The sequence below is a fragment of the Macaca thibetana genome, chromosome 2 (assembly GCF_024542745.1).
Source record: "Macaca thibetana thibetana isolate TM-01 chromosome 2, ASM2454274v1, whole genome shotgun sequence".
NCBI classification, from domain to species: domain Eukaryota; kingdom Metazoa; phylum Chordata; class Mammalia; order Primates; family Cercopithecidae; genus Macaca; species Macaca thibetana.
In genome coordinates this window covers 144,689,037-144,703,880 of record NC_065579.1, presented here as the reverse complement: position 1 = coordinate 144,703,880, position 14,844 = coordinate 144,689,037, and the positions used below count along the sequence as shown (strand labels likewise).

At 43.2% G+C, this 14,844-nt stretch overlaps 1 protein-coding gene across 2 annotated transcripts in view; it reads left to right on the top strand.

The window, feature by feature from the left end:
- RBSN (rabenosyn, RAB effector) overlaps positions 1-14,844 on the top strand; it is a 34,102-nt gene that overhangs the window by 6,325 nt on the left and 12,933 nt on the right. For both annotated transcript variants that reach the window (XM_050781632.1, XM_050781633.1), the window contains exons 5-10: positions 2,470-2,610; positions 7,004-7,104; positions 7,918-7,963; positions 8,067-8,228; positions 10,338-10,579; positions 12,169-12,239. In XM_050781632.1, coding sequence (XP_050637589.1) covers positions 2,470-2,610; positions 7,004-7,104; positions 7,918-7,963; positions 8,067-8,228; positions 10,338-10,579; positions 12,169-12,239 — 763 coding nt within the window. The remainder of the gene's footprint in view (positions 1-2,469; positions 2,611-7,003; positions 7,105-7,917; positions 7,964-8,066; positions 8,229-10,337; positions 10,580-12,168; positions 12,240-14,844) is intronic.

Here is a 14,844-nt window from a genome sequence, read left to right as displayed (position 1 = left end):
AGATAGCTGAAAATTGACTGTGGCTTCTTGCTTTGTTATTGTTTTTAAAAATATATGGGATTATTCTTAATTGACCTCCTGTGGAAGGGCTATGTCCATTCTGGGAAGATTGCCAGGTAGTTTTGCTGTCTCCTAATGTGGTTAATGGTATAGATTGCCTGTTTAACCTGATACTCTAGTCTTGTTTGCAAAAATATTTGCTAACTCACATTCCTGTTTGCTAGACCCTTTGTTCACATCAGGCAGTTTCCTCTCCCCTGTTACTAGAAAAGACTACTTTAGGCCAGGGACAGTGGCTCATGCCTTTAATCTCAGCACTTTGGGAGGCTGAGGTGGGTGGATCACCTGAGGCCAGGAGTTTGAGACCAGCCTGGCCAACGTGGTGAAACCCCGTCTCTACAAAAAAAATACAAAAATTAGCTGGGTGTGTTGGCATATGCCTGTAATCCCAGCTGCTTGGGAGACTGAGGCAGGAGCATCCCTTGAACCCCTGGGAGTCAGAGGTTGCAGTGAGCTGAGATAGCTGCCATTGCATTCCAGCTTGGGTGACAAGAGTGAAACTGTCTTTAAAAAAAAACTACTTTAGTGCATTTTAAAGGATGTCTTTTTGTTTTGGTATTTTTCCAGTTTGGACAAAGCTGTCCCACAGTGACCAATAATCAGAAAGTTTGCTTATTGGCTTGACTGTATTAAAAGAAGACGAGTGTATTCTTATCAATCTCACCCTCTGCCTGTGAGCCTAGGCAATATCTCTCCAAAAAAAAAATTTTTTTTTAAATTACCTAGTTATGGTGGTGCACACCTGTGATCCCCAGCTACTTAGGAGACTGAGGCAAGAGGATCGCTTGAGCCCAGGAGATCAAGGCTGCAGTGAGCTATGATTGTGCCACTGTACTCCAGCCTGGGTGACAGAGCGAGACCCTGTCTCTAAAAAATAAATAAATAAAAGGCAAAAGTAATGATATCATTTTATATTCAGTCTGATATTTTCTACTAGATTCTGGTAGAAGAAAGGGGTAGCATTCATCCAAGATTAAAGAACATTCATGAGAGAGCGAGAGCGACTTAGAACTGAGAATTCTTTTTTTGCCCCCGCCAGCTGATTGTTCAGTTTAACAGGTGGTTCTCTTCACCAGCACAGGTGGCAGAACCCATGTTCTGCAGAGGCATAGTTTGTGAATCAGCACTAGCTGAGGAGAGCTGGAGCTCTCATTTCAGACACATGAGGTGTCTACTTCCAGCCCTGCTGTTATCTGTAAGCTCTGTGATCTTGGGTGAAGCAAGTTCTTCCCCGTCTTTGATGTCGTTTCCTCATTTGTAAGTAGGGCTGTCACCTGCCTTATAACATTGTGAGCATGAACTGGCATGATGTATTTGCAAGCACTTTGCATTGTGCCTGGTACATACAAGGTCTAAATATAGGAAATGTTCATTTTCTCTTCTTACCAAATCTGGTTCTGTTTGTGTTATGTTGTAGATGTTATATCTGTTTCTTGAAGCTTTTTGCAAATATTCTCACATGCATTCAATAAGTGCGTGGGCAGTAGTGGGGAAGGAAGAACTCTGTGTCCGGTTAAGCCTATGGGGAACACCAGTCCAGGGATGGAGGTTTAGCTGAATCCCATCCTGGAGGTAAATGAGAAGAATTTACTCATGAGTTTCTGGGGTAAATTAATTAGTACTATAGGACTTGGTTTTTAAAAAACTTTATTTTAATTGAGGTATAGTTTTTAAGTGTACACTTTTATTTTATTTTATTTTAAATTTTTTTTCTTTTTTTTTTTTTTTTTTTTTTTTGGTGACAGGATCTCATTCTGGTTGCCCAGGCTGGAGTGCAGTGGCACAATCTCAGCTCACTGCAGCCTCGACCTCCTGGGCTCAGGTGATTCTCCCACCTCAGCCTCCCAAGTAGCTGAGACTACAGGTGCATACCACCACAGCCAGCTAGTTTTTTGTATTTTTAGTAGAGATGGGGTTTTGTCATGTTGCCCAAGCTGGCTTGAATTCCTGGACTCAAGTAATTCGCCTCCCTTGTGGGATTACAGGTGTGAGCCACTGTGCCTGGCCCAATTCAAAAAGTTTTAAAAAATGTATATACCCACTTAACCACCACTCCAATTAAGATAAAGAAGAAAACACTTCCATCACCCTGTTTTCCTCATCAAATTTGATTTTAGCACTTTTATTTAATTGTGCTCTTAAGTTTGGCAATGAGCAGTAATTTAGCCTATATTTCGGCCACCTAAACCAATTTAATGCTAATACTGACTAACCAGTGTATTGCTCTGTGGTATTTGTAGTATAGTGTTTGTGTGCTTGTTCCTGCATTTTACTTGGGATCTGAATATTTCTGGTGCATTTTTAAACAAATGATGATTATTTTGTTAACTCTTGTTTTTTGAGATTTCTTTTGACTCTTTACTGGGCATTCTTCATGGTTCATTTGGATTATTTGTTCCATTTTTCAAGGTCTTGTCCAGAAGGCTAAGAAAGCAAAGGACAGGTTGTTGAAACGAGAAGGGGATGATCGAGCAGAATCAGGGACCCAAGGATATGAGTCTTTCAGCTATGGAGGGGTTGATCCTTACATGTGGGAACCCCAGGAGCTTGGTAAGAAAATTCATTTATTCATTCAGCAAGTGGTTATTGAGCATCTGCTATGTTCTAGGTAAAATTTTAAAAGTTGAGGAGGCATCAGTAAACCATAATGGTCTAAGCTTCTAATGGACCTTATGCCCTTGTTGAGGGGAGAAAATGGAAGAGAACCAGCTGAGCATCCACTTTGTGTTAGGCATTACATTAAATGCTTTATACCCGTGGTCTCGTTAGATCTTCACTGCACCTCATGAGAACCTGCCCAGGGACAAACAGTGAGTAAACTGCAGAAGTGGGGTATGAATCCATATCTCTCGGACATCAGCCTAGGCACAGAGTCCATTAACGAATCTTTCCTCTCACATAGGACATTATCTGCCCAGTGACAGGCACTGGGTTATGCAGCTTACTTTTTTGAATAATTATAGTACCATCTACCTACTTTCACGTTTCTGGGATGATAAAAATTCTTTAAAATTTATTGTGATGATTGTACAACTCTTAAAATCCTAAAAACCACTGAATTTGCTTTAAATGGTGTATGTATGTGAATTATATCTCAATAAACCTATTTATCATGCCACACACACTTAGTTGAACTATCTAATCTTACATATCTGTGTTTTTGTTTTTTTGTGGTTTTTTTTGAGACAGAGACTCACTGGGTCGCCCAGGCTGGAGTCCAGGTCTCCATCATGGCTCACTGCATTCCAGGCTCAAGTGATCCTCCTCAGTAGCTGAGGCTACTGGTGCACACCATCACACCTCGCTAATTTTTCTATTTTTTGTAGAAACAGGGTCCTTTTTTGCCCAGGCTGGTCTCGAACTCCTGGGCTCAAGTGACCCGCCCATCTCAGCCTCCCAGAGTGATGGGATTACAGGCGTGAGCTACTATACTTGCCTACATATCCTTTAACCATCTAATGATAACAGTCATTAATATAATAAAATATTTTCTGTCCATGAAATGGGTAATTATTCCTTTATTTATTAATTATTCCCTTGTGATTTATTAAATTTTCATGTTTATGATCTTGTTCACCTTTCACAAAAGCCTTGTGAAGTAATGATCCTTTTTCCCATTTATAGATGAGGAAACTGGAGCTCTGAGAAGGAAAGCGAAATTCACCCAGGCTTATCTACTGTACCTTTTTAGTGCCGTTGTAGAAGATGTCTCTTTGAATAAGAAAAGTCCTACAACTGTGCTGTCCATTCAGTAGCCACCAGTCATGGGCTACTTAGTTTAAATAGATTAAAATGAAATAAAATTAAAAGTCACTTCTGTACCACACACTAACTACATTTTAAGTGTTCTATGTCCACTTGTGGCTATTTGCTACTGTATTGGATAATGGAGAAAATTGCTTTAAAAATAATACTATACAGCCGGGCGTGGTGGCTCACGCCTGTAATTCCCCAGCACTTTGGGAGGTTGAGGCGGGTGGATCACAAGGTCAGGAGTTCAAGACCAGCCTGGCCAATATGGTGACACCCTGTATCTACTAAAAATACAAAAAATTTAGCCAGGCATGGTGGCACATGCCTGTAATCCCAGGTACTCAGGAGGCTGAGGCAGGAGAATTGCTTGAATCCAGGAGGCGGAGGTTGCAGTGGGCCAAGATTGCGCCATTGCCCTCCAGCCTGGGTGACAGTGAGACTCTGTCTCAAAAAAAAAAAGAATAATACTATACATATGTAATTATGAGATACATATGAAAGCCAATCCAAAACACGAAGGAGAAATTTTGGACACATGAATTCTTATTAGCTTTGTTTCATGATTGCCCATGTGAGATTACTGGGGTGATTTTCTGATTAAGTTGCCAGTTGCAGCAACTGAAGACAGTCACAAATTGTAGAAGGTCAAGTGAATGGCAAATTTTGTAAGTTAATATTTATTTATGATAGCTTGTTTGTGATACCTTGTTTCATGATGGCCAATGTGAGATTACTAGGGATTTTCTGATTAAGTTGCCAGTTGCAGTAACTGAAGTTACAAATTGTAAGTTAAATGAATGGCAAATTTTAGTAGTTAATATTTATGGTCACCCCTAAGAATTCTAAACTAAAGTTTAATTAGATGTTAGAGTATGATTAGGGTAGAAAAGACATGTGGATGGTTAAGAGTATAGCATGTGTGGCCAGGTGCAGTGGCTCACCTGTAATCCCAGCACTTTGGGAGGCCAAGGCAGGTAGATCACATGAGGCCAGGAGTTTGAGACCAGTTTGGCCAATGTGGTGAAACTCTGTCTCTACTAAAAATACAAAAATTAGCCGGGCATGGTGGCACATGTGTGTAATCCAAGTTACTTGGGAGACTGAGGCATGAGAATCGCTTGAACCTGGGAGGTGGGGATTGCAGTGAGCCAAGAGATTTTGCCACTGCACTCCAACCAGGATGACAGGGTGAGACTCTGTCTCAAAAATAAGTAAATAGAAAGAGTATAACGTGGAGATGCTGATCGAAGGATACAAAATTTCAGTCAGGAGGAATAAGTCCAGAGATCTGTTGTACAAGGTGCTGATTTATAGTTTTTTGTTTGTTTGCTTTTCTGAGATGGAGTCTTCCTCTGTCACCGAGGCTGGAGTGTGCTGCTGTGATCTTAGCTCACTGCAACCTTTGCCTCTGGGTTCAATTCTCGTGCCTCAGCAACCTGAGTAGCTGGGACTACAGGCGTGCACCACCATGCCCAGCTAATTTTTGTATTTTTGGTAGAGACAGGGTTTCACCATGTTGGTCAGACTGGTCTTGAACTCCTGGCCTCAAATGTTCCACGCTCCTCGGCCTTCCAAAGTGCTGGGATTACAGGCATGAGCCACTGCACCTGGCCTGATTATAGTTAATGAAAATATCTTGTATTCTTGGAAGTCAGTGAGAGTAGACTTTGTGTTGTCACCACAAAAAGTGATAAGTATATGAGGTAATGCATATGGTAATTAGCTAGTTTAGCCATTTCCCAATGTATAAATATTTCAAAACATGTTGTACACGGTGAATATATGCAGTTTTTATTTGGCAATTAAAATTTTTTTTTAAAAGCATGGCATGTGACAAATTCTGTTACACTACAGTTTATAAGTGAATAGGTGATCATTGGGAAGGAGACATACATTGAGTGCCGGGAAGGTTGAGGGCAATGTTTCTGGAGCAGGTGAGACTGAGCAGGGGATATTTCAGGTTACTCGGACAGTAAGCTTTTTGTGTTGCAGACATTTGTCCTGGGTTTTGGCTGCTGTACTGAGGAAGGTATCAGCTTAACTAGCTTCCACAAGGGAATCTATTAGCATTTACATTTTTTTGGCCATTTTGAGAATTGTCTTTATCCTGAGGAAAAACCATATTGTATCAAATTTATAAATTATAAAACAGTAAGATAATTCAAAAATTTTTAAATCGCCCATAATGTTACCACCCGGTTTATTTAACATTGGCATGAGAGTCAGTTAAGACTTTACAAATTTTAACTTACTTAATCATCGTAACAACTCTGGGAAGTACATACCGTTATTATCCATTTGATAATTGAGTACTCTTTTTTTTTTTTTTTTTTTTTGAGACGGAGACTCGCTCTGTCGCCCAGGCTGGAGTGCAGTGGCCGGATCTCAGCTCACTGCAAGCTCCGCCTCCCGGGTTCACGCCATTCTCCTGCCTCAGCCTCCCGAGTAGCTGGGACTACAGGCGCCCACCACCGCGCCCGGCTAGTTTTTTGTATTTTTTAGTAGAGACGGGGTTTCACCGTGTTAGCCAGGATGGTCTCGATCTCCTGACCTCGTGATCCGCCCGTCTCGGCCTCCCAAAGTGCTGGGATTACAGGCGTGAGCCACCGCGCCCGGCAATAATTGAGTACTCTTACAGTTACAGAGATGTTAAGTAATTTGTCCAGGGTTACACAGTGTGTGGCAGAATTGAAACTTGAGCACAGGCTGACTCCAGAGTCCATGCTCTTTATCTACTGTACTCTCAGGTCTCTCATATGGTACTTGGTGGCCTCCGAAGGTCACGGTTAACAATTCAGCAGATTTTCTTCCATTTGCTTTCCTGGTTTTTAAATTTTTGGTACGACTCTAAAATCCTAGAGTTTTTACTTGCTTTTGAAATTTTTTTTTTCTTTCTGAGATTGGTCTCACTCTGTCACCCAAGCTGGAGTACAGTGGTGGGATCATAACTCACTGAAGCCTCCAGCTCCTGAGCTCAAGCCATCTTCCCGCCTTGGCCTTCCAAGGAGCTGGGATTATAGGCGTACATGCCCATGCCTGGCTATTTTAATTTTTTTATTTTTTGGAGAGAGACGGGGTCTCGCTATGTTGACCAGCCTGCTTTTGAAATTCATTGGGATAAGTGGCAAGGTAGAGAGGCTCCCTCAGAGAAACTATAAGTCATTTGTCTCCCTACCTTCCTTCCCTCTAGGTGCTGTGAGAAGCCATCTTTCCGACTTCAAAAAACACCGAGCTGCTAGAATTGACCACTATGTTGTGGAAGTCAATAAATTAATAATCAGGTTAGAGAAGGTAAATTTTGTTGTCTTAAAACATTTTTTTCTTCAAATACACATTTGCTGGGAAAAAATAATCACATTTCTATCACATGTGTTGTGTATATCATATACAGCTGATGGTGACAGAGAAACACCTTCTCTAGAGAGGTGCAGAGGATGTGGTGGACAGTTCTAGCCTGGGCCAGCATTCCTTAAGAGAATGGCCCAGGCTGACAAATTTGCCACATGCTCAGCTTCCTTTTCCCACCTATGAATCCCACTCAGGTGCCAGAAAACCTTTCTTCCTTCACATTCTTCTTTTGGGTGTCCCAGGCACAATCACCCAGTGAGGTGTAGTGTGTGATGGCAAACAAACAAGCGGTGACCAGGTCTCACGGGTGTATTTTGATCTGGATGTGCTTGTTGTGTGTAACCTGGATTGTGTGCTGGGCATAGTAGCAACCACAAGTACAGTTCTTTATGTGTACTTTGTAAGGCAGAAATATGTGGCCAGTTTTAGGGTCCAGGAGCACTGTGGAGAATGGAGAGTTTTCCATTGCTTTCAGTCACTGCCCCTACCCATCCTTGCCTACCCCTGATTATTGCTAAAATGGGTAACTGACAATAAAGAGATTAGAAGTGGGTCATAGGAAGGGAGGTAGGTTCTAGATGTAAAACTAATACCCTGTCCCATGTGAAATTGCTTTTGTGATTTTGTGGAGTTGGGGATGACAGATGAGACTTGAGAAATCCAAATGTGCTAATTTCCTGCTTGATGTATTGGAAAATGTGGAGCATGTATACATCACCTGGTTAATTTCATTTGGCAATATTTTCTCCCTGTCAGCTCACTGCGTTTGACAGAACAAATACTGAATCTGCAAAGATTCGAGGTAACTTTAAAACTTTGCTCACATTCATCTTATTATCTTTTTTCCCTGACCAAAGCTCTCTTTAAAAATGGCCTGCTTTCTTGTTGGTTTGCTCTTCCCAAAGCAATAGAAAAGTCTGTGGTGCCTTGGGTCAACGACCAGGATGTCCCTTTCTGTCCAGACTGTGGGAATAAGTTCAGCATCCGGAACCGCCGCCACCACTGCCGCCTCTGCGGGTCTATTATGTGCAAGAAGTGTATGGAGCTCATCAGCCTTCCCTTGGCAAGTAGGTGACTTGGAGGTGGGGCCCTGGACCCTCATCTTCTTTTGGGTCTAGCTTATTTGCTAATCACCACTGGGACCGTGGAACCTTTTTGTTACATTAATGGCTCATGGGAATCTTCATTCATTAAGTTGCTGATTCTGTGAAACCCACTACAGGCTAGGTACTATGCTAGGGGCGGATACAGTGGTCTATAACAGGGATTGGCAAACTTTGTAAGGATCAGATAGTAGATTTAAGTTTTGTGGGCCACATATGGTTGCTGTGACATTTTTTCTTTCTTTAAAAAACCTTTTAAAAATGTGAACACTAGACTGGGCACAGTGGCTCACGCCTGTAATCACAGCACTCTGGGAGGCCGAGGCAGGTGGATCACTTGAGGTCAGGAGTTCGAGACCAGCCTGTCCAACATGTTGAAATCCTGTCTCTATAAAAATACAAAAATTAGCCTGGTGTGGTGGCATGTGCCTGTAGTCCCACCTACTCAGGAGGCTGAAGTAGGAGAATTGCTTGAACCTGGGAGGCGGAGGCTGCAGTGAGCTGAGATTGAGCCACTGCACTCCATCCTGGGCGACCGAGTGAGACTCCCATCTCAAAATAAATAAATAAATAAAATAGCAATGTGAAAATTATACTTAGTTTGAGAGCCATATAGAAACAGCCTGCAGGCTGGACTTGGCTCACAGGTCATCTTTTGCCCATTTCTGGCCTATAAGCCTATAAGGCATTGTTCATTCTCCCAAGGAGTCTAGCATCTAGCAGGGGGCATAAACTGACAAATAAATAATTGCTTTCTAAAGAGAGATGTACAATGAAAGAGATTGTGTCAGGCACTCAGGAGAGGCTGACCAACTCTTTGTCTGCTCTGCTTGGAAGTGGCAAGTGTGATTTTGAGAAGAGGGTCTTGAATATAAACAGTGGGCTAGTCCCTTCCTGTGGGATAAGTCACACACAACTCACTGTCATATAGAAAAGACTAATATATATGAGAGATGCTGAGTGCTGTGGGTTCAGGGACAGTGAGAGCATGGATGCTTAGGGCTGGGAGGTGATGTTCGAAAAGAGCCTTAAAAGATGAGTAGGATTGCAAAAGAGATGGAGAAAGGACATTTTAGGTAGAATGAACAGCAGGAGCAAAGGCATGGAATTCTGGAAAGCCCAGGGTAGGTTAATAGAGGAGCAAATAGAATAGTTGGGGGTGTGTGGAGGACAAAGTTTAGGTGGAACCCGATCCTCCAGGAGTTTGCAACCAAGCTGAGTAGAAGTTGCTGAAGATGATCTCATTGGCTTCTGGGAAGTTTGGGATAAATTTACACTAGAGAGTTCTGCTGACTGTGCATGCTGTTGGCCATGGGGTGTCTGGATAATGTGGGGACAAAAACAGATGCTGCTTCTGTCCAACTCTCACATATACCAGGTCACTTTACCTTGATACTTCCTCCCTGAGACCAACTCCCTGTCTCATGTACATAAGACTATAAGCAGCCTTTTTGGGACACTATTCATCTTTCTTCTCTTGAGCTCTTTAGCCAGCATTTACTGGGCAGCTGCTGTGGGGTGGCCCTGCTGGATATGTTAAGGGTACAAGTGTGAGTAAGACACAGTTTGTACCCACAAAGAGTCATAGGTTCCTAGGGCAGCTCTGGGGTGTACATGTAACTGTACACAGGGAGAAGAATGGAAAGTGCTCCAAAATGGGCAATGTGGTGGGAACTGATGGGAAGGATGGATAGTTTTTGCCTCAGGGAATTGGAAAAGGCTTTCCTGGAGGACCTGCCATTCAGAGAGGATAGGAGCCAGATGTTTGGGAATAGGGAGAAGGCTGTGGAGGAAAATCTCCCGGGAGAATGTTTGTTGTGTTGGAGGCACAAGGCAAATGGAAGAGAGTGGCAGGTGGAAAGGCAAGGTTGTTCGGATTTGGAGGGGCAGCAGTGGAGTCCTTTCCCACCAGAGTCTGACACCAGGAAGGCAGAGGGGCAGTACTTGCCCACAGCTGGAGCCTGATCTTGTTACTCGCTAAATCAAACACCTGTGGACTGCCGCCTTGAGGTCGTGGGTATGGTAATTGGATGCTGTGGGGGTCATTGCTGCCTGTTGGTGTTGTGGTTACAGACAAGCTCACCAGTGCCAGCAAGGAGTCCCTGAGCACCCACACCAGCCCCAGCCAGTCACCCAACAGTGTCCATGGCTCCCGCCGAGGCAGCATCAGCAGCATGAGCAGTGTCAGCTCGGTCCTGGATGAGAAGGACGATGACCGGATCCGCTGCTGTACACACTGCAAGGACACACTGCTCAAGAGAGAGCAGCAGATTGATGAGAAGGAGCACACACCCGACATCGTGAAGCTCTACGAGGTGATTCGCGCTGTCTGGTCTTGGGTCTAATTTCTTAGGCAGATTTTGGCTGTTTGTTATGTACACTCCTGCAGATTCTGGAGAATGCTTTGGGAAGTTGTTCGTTTGAATTATTTGTTGTTCCTGTTAAAGGCCCATGTTATGATTTCCCAGCTAGGGCCCTGTGTGAGTCAGAGTCATCCTGGGTGTGTTGCAGCAAACTTGTTTCAAGTGGCCTTCCTTGGCTACTTGAAAGCAGGAGGGTGGAGGCTTTGGTGGCCCAGAGGCAAGAGGAGGAAAGGCAGTTGCCACGTGGTGTAGACAGGTTCGGTGGGGAGAGCAGAAGCTAGAGATGTTCATAAACAGTGGGCCAGAAGAATCCCGGGAAACTCACTTGGGAGTGTTAGACTTTCCAAGTTTTAGAAAGTTCTACAAGTTTTCAGACTTTACCATTTTACTGAGTGTCCCCTTCTAAGTTTGTCCAAATGCCTCAGCTGTCATTACTATGAGCGATCCCACAGCCCCCCTACTAGATGCATACTCTGAGAGGAAATAGTGTGCAAAGACTATCTGGGAGTGAGACTGGCTTGGTCCCTTAATGGCCGGGTGAGACCTGTGAGCTGAGGAGGACTAGCCAGGTGGACTGGGTGGGCAGGCAGTAAGAGATGCAGGGAAGAGATCAGCCCAGGCAGAGGAAGCAGCTTGTGCAACATTCTGAACAGAGGAAGATATATTTTTGTCTGATGACCACTGAATAGTCATTGTTAGCAGTTCTGCAGGTCATAATGGCAGTGTTTCTGGAATCCCCATGTAAATACTCAGGCTACTAGAAATGGTGTTAATTAAGCCCCATGTTGGGTTGCAGATGTAGCCATTCTCCATCCTTTGTGTGGAGTTCATGACCTGGTATCTCATTTCTGTGAATACCCACTGTGCTTGTGCCACTTCCTCTTTTGAAGTGAGCCCTGGCAATGCCTTGTGCTGGTTTCCTAATGTTGCCTGGCATCACTTGGCAGAGAAAGAAAGTAGCAGCTAATTCCTTTTTGTCTTGGTAGACACCTCGGCTTGTGCCCTGGAAGCCTTACTCCTCTCAAAAACATCTGGCCGGGTGTGGTGGCTCACTCTTATAATCCCAGCACTTTGGGAGGCCAAGGTGGGCACATCACTTGAGGCCAGGAGTTCAAGACCAGCCTGGCCAACATGGCAAAACCTTGTCTCTACTAAAAATATAAAAATTAGCCGGGCGTGGTGGTGGTGCACCTGTAATTCCAGCTACTCAGGAGGCCGAGGCATGAGAATCACTTGAGTCCAGGAGTCAGAGGTTGCAGTGAGCGGAGATTACGCCATTGTACTCCAGCTTGGGTGACAGAACAAAACTCCTCAAAAAAAAAAACAAAACAAAACATCTGGTCAGAAGCTCCATTCTCACTTTCTTTCCTTCCTACAAAATTTTCTGCTTGGAAAGTAGGTCTATAAATCAGGAAATTGATAACAACAATTAATATGTTGGAAAAGTGAACATTTATATATCTCCATTGATGGAGCCTAGCTTCTGGGTAGGCTTTTCTGTATCTTGAGCATACCACTTACCGCTTTGTTTTTGTTCTTAGAAATTACGACTTTGCATGGAGAAAGTTGACCAGAAAGCTCCAGAATACATCAGGATGGCAGCATCATTAAAGTAAGCTATTCATCTATGTTTTTCTAATCCAGTGGTGACTGTTTTCTGGCATCTTAGGTCAGTTCTCCAGTAGCCAAAAATGAAAATCTTAACTTCAACTGTGCTTTTTTTCTGAGACCAGCTGAAGTTGGTTTTTTTCCACTTTTGGCTGTTATGAAGAGAATCACCTTCATGTCTGTCTTTTAGTGGGGTACATGTTACCATCACATGAGCTTGTAAAAAGACAGCCACATTCAGTTGACCTTGGCTATTCTGACTGAGCAGGTTTGGGAAGGGCCTCAGACAATAGGTACTGCTGCTGAGTGCAGCATCTGGACAGAGCAGAGGAAGGGCAGTGGGTCTCATGCTCATGCCTGGGTAGATGCCACTTGAGTGTCACATTGAGGTGTCAGGGCTTAAAGTAGGCATGTCCATTAGAGCAGGGGCTGGCAGACTGCAGCCCATGGGCCAAATGTATCCTGACATCTGCTTTTTTTTTTTGTTTTTGAGACAGAGTCTCACTGTTGACAGGCTGGAGTGCAGTGACGTGATCTTGGCTCACTGCGACCTCCACCTCCCGGGTTCAAGTGATTCTCCTGCCTCAGTCTCTCAAGTAGCTGGGACTACAGGCACACACCACCACGCCCAGCTAATATATATATATATATATATATATATATATATATATTTTTTTTTTTTTTTGGCAGGGGGAGGGATGGAGTCTTGCTGTGTCGCCCAGGCTGGAGTGCAGTGGCGCAATCTGGGCTCACTGCAACCTCCACCTCCTGGATTCAAGCAATTCCCGTGCCTCAGCCTCCCGTGTAGCTGGGATTACAGGCACACGCCAACATGCCCTGCTAATTTTTTTATATTTTTAGTAGAGACGGGGTTTCACCATGTTGGCCAGGATGGTCTTGATCTCTTGACCTCATGATCCACCCACCTCAGCTTCCCAAAGTGCTGGGATTACAGGCGTGAGCCACTGCCCTTGGCCAACATCTGCTTCTTTTTTAAAATCAAGATGTAGTTCATACACTATAAACTTTACCCTTTTAAAGTGTACAGTTCGGTGGTTTTTAGTGTATTCACAAAATTATGCGAACATTACCACTGTCTTCATTCTAAACATTTTCATCACCCTAATAGGAAACCCCATACATTAGCAGCCACTGCCCTTTCCCCATCTCCCTGGACACCACTAATCTATTTCCCGTCTCTATGGATTTGTTTGTTTTTGACATTTCATATAAATAGAATCATAAATATAAAATCTCTCTTGTCTGGCTTCTTTCACAAAGTGTAATGTTTTTAAGATTCATCCATGTTGTTGCATATATCAGTACTTCATTGCATCTGTATGAATGTGTTGTGTGGATACTTGTCACATTTTGTTGATCCATCAGTTGTTGAACATTTGGTATTTTTCCACTTTTGGCTGTTATAAATAATGCTCCTGTAATATTTGTGTACAAGTTTTTATGGTTTTTGTGTAGACATGTTTTCATTTCTCTCGGGTAGGTACCTAGGAGTGGAATTGCTGGGTTTTATGCTAACTATATATTACCATAGAGTAACATTCCATAGAGGAGTTGCTAAATCGTTTTCTAGAATGACTGCACTATTTTGCATTCCCACTAGCAGTGTATGAGGGTTTCACTTTCTTTTTAGCCTTACTAATACTAGTTATTGCCACCTGTTTGCATAAAGTTTTATTGGAACACAGCCATGCCCATGTTTGATTACTGGTTGTAGCTGCTTTTGCACCACCACGACAGAGTTGAATAGCAACAACAGAGACTTTGTGGCCTGCAAAGCTGAAAACATTTATGATTTGGCTCCTTATGGAAAAAATTTGCTGATCCCTGTTTAAGGGCATGGCTTTTTCTGAAGCTTAGTGTTTGTGACCTAGAAGTTGAAGTGCTAACTACTAGAGTCAGATCCCAGTAGTGTTTTCCCAACCTATAGGAAAAGAATTAATTATGGTATCCAGTGTTATTAATTTCAGAGTTTTCTGACTTTGTCTTAAACCTGTGTTGCCTCTCTGCCACATTTAAAGCAATGCATGTAGCAGTAGATTTGCCTTGTTTAAAACAAAACCATGTATGTGTATGTGTGTGTGTGTGTGTGTATATATATATATATATATATTTTTTTTTTTTTTCTTGAGACCAAGTTTTGTTCTGTCACCTAGGCTGGAATGCAGTGTGCGACCTTGGCTCACTGCAACCTCCGCCTCCTGGTTCAAGCGATTCTCCTGCCTCAGCCTCCTGAGTAGCTGGGATTACAGGCACCCACTATGATGTCTGGCTAATTTTTGTATTTTTAGTAGAGACGGGGTTTCATCGTGTTGGCCAGGCTGGTCTCGAACCTCCTTGGGTACTTTTGAGCGAGAAAAGCCAAGTAGTTTTCTGCTTTTAATGTAACCAACTGATTTAGTAAACCACTTCTAACATCTTGTTAGAGGCAGTGGAATTGTTTAGAGAAAGTAGGCCAGAGTAAATTCAGCCGCATTTGTTTTGGTGATGAGCATAAGGGCTAGTCCTTGGAGGCGTCAACCTGAGTCTGTCCCTATTGTGTCTGCAAATCGAAACGTCACTTCCACTTGATTCATCATTCCAAGAGATGG